This window comes from Pyxicephalus adspersus, chromosome 7 (genome assembly GCF_032062135.1).
Source record: "Pyxicephalus adspersus chromosome 7, UCB_Pads_2.0, whole genome shotgun sequence".
Lineage (NCBI taxonomy): Eukaryota > Metazoa > Chordata > Amphibia > Anura > Pyxicephalidae > Pyxicephalus > Pyxicephalus adspersus.
The window spans coordinates 9762402-9763004 of NC_092864.1; the positions used below are offsets into that span (position 1 = coordinate 9762402).

General features: G+C 38.5%; 1 protein-coding gene across 1 annotated transcript in view; it reads right to left on the bottom strand.

The window, feature by feature from the left end:
- Positions 1 to 603, bottom strand: part of LOC140334745 (NXPE family member 4-like) — a gene marked incomplete in the record, with an annotated part of 3918 nt that extends 3315 nt beyond the window's left edge. The window contains 1 exon segment of the mRNA XM_072416985.1: positions 312 to 603. Within this exon segment, the coding sequence (XP_072273086.1) occupies positions 312 to 520 (209 nt within the window).

The following is a 603-nucleotide window of genomic DNA, read 5'->3' on the forward strand; positions in this document are numbered from 1 at the left end:
TCTACCAATGACTATCAAGTGGGGACACATATTCTAATGTCTACCAAAGTAAAGGGTCTTTCTACCAATGACTATCAAGTGGGGACACATATTCTTCTAACTACCTATGCCACCAAAGTAATGGGTCCTACTTTCAATGACCACCAATGTAATAGAGCACTTTTCCCACTGAGCTACAATTAGAAATCTAATCCATTGAGCACCAAGTTAAAAGAATATGATCACTATGGTAATTTGACATCTGAATTACATCAACATAATTTAAACCAATTCAACAAGAAAATTGTATGTAGAGGTGATAGAAACAATACCTTTCAAATATTTTACTTTCACTAGGAGTGATATGCGGTATATGAAGGTCGTAACCTCTCATTTCATTCAGACTTTGACAAGTGAAGTTGGGAACTTTGAAACAGTAGAAGGCTTCTTCATAAAGGGGGTCTAGGTATTCACAGATCTCCTTTCCTTGTTCTTCATTGAGTTTGAAGGCACACTTAGTCACAGCATTTTTTCCCAACATTTCAAACTTTCCTTCAAACCCAAGTACTCCCTGACTGGCATGCCTTGCCCTCCAGACAGCAGCAACCCCTTCACTTGGATGGA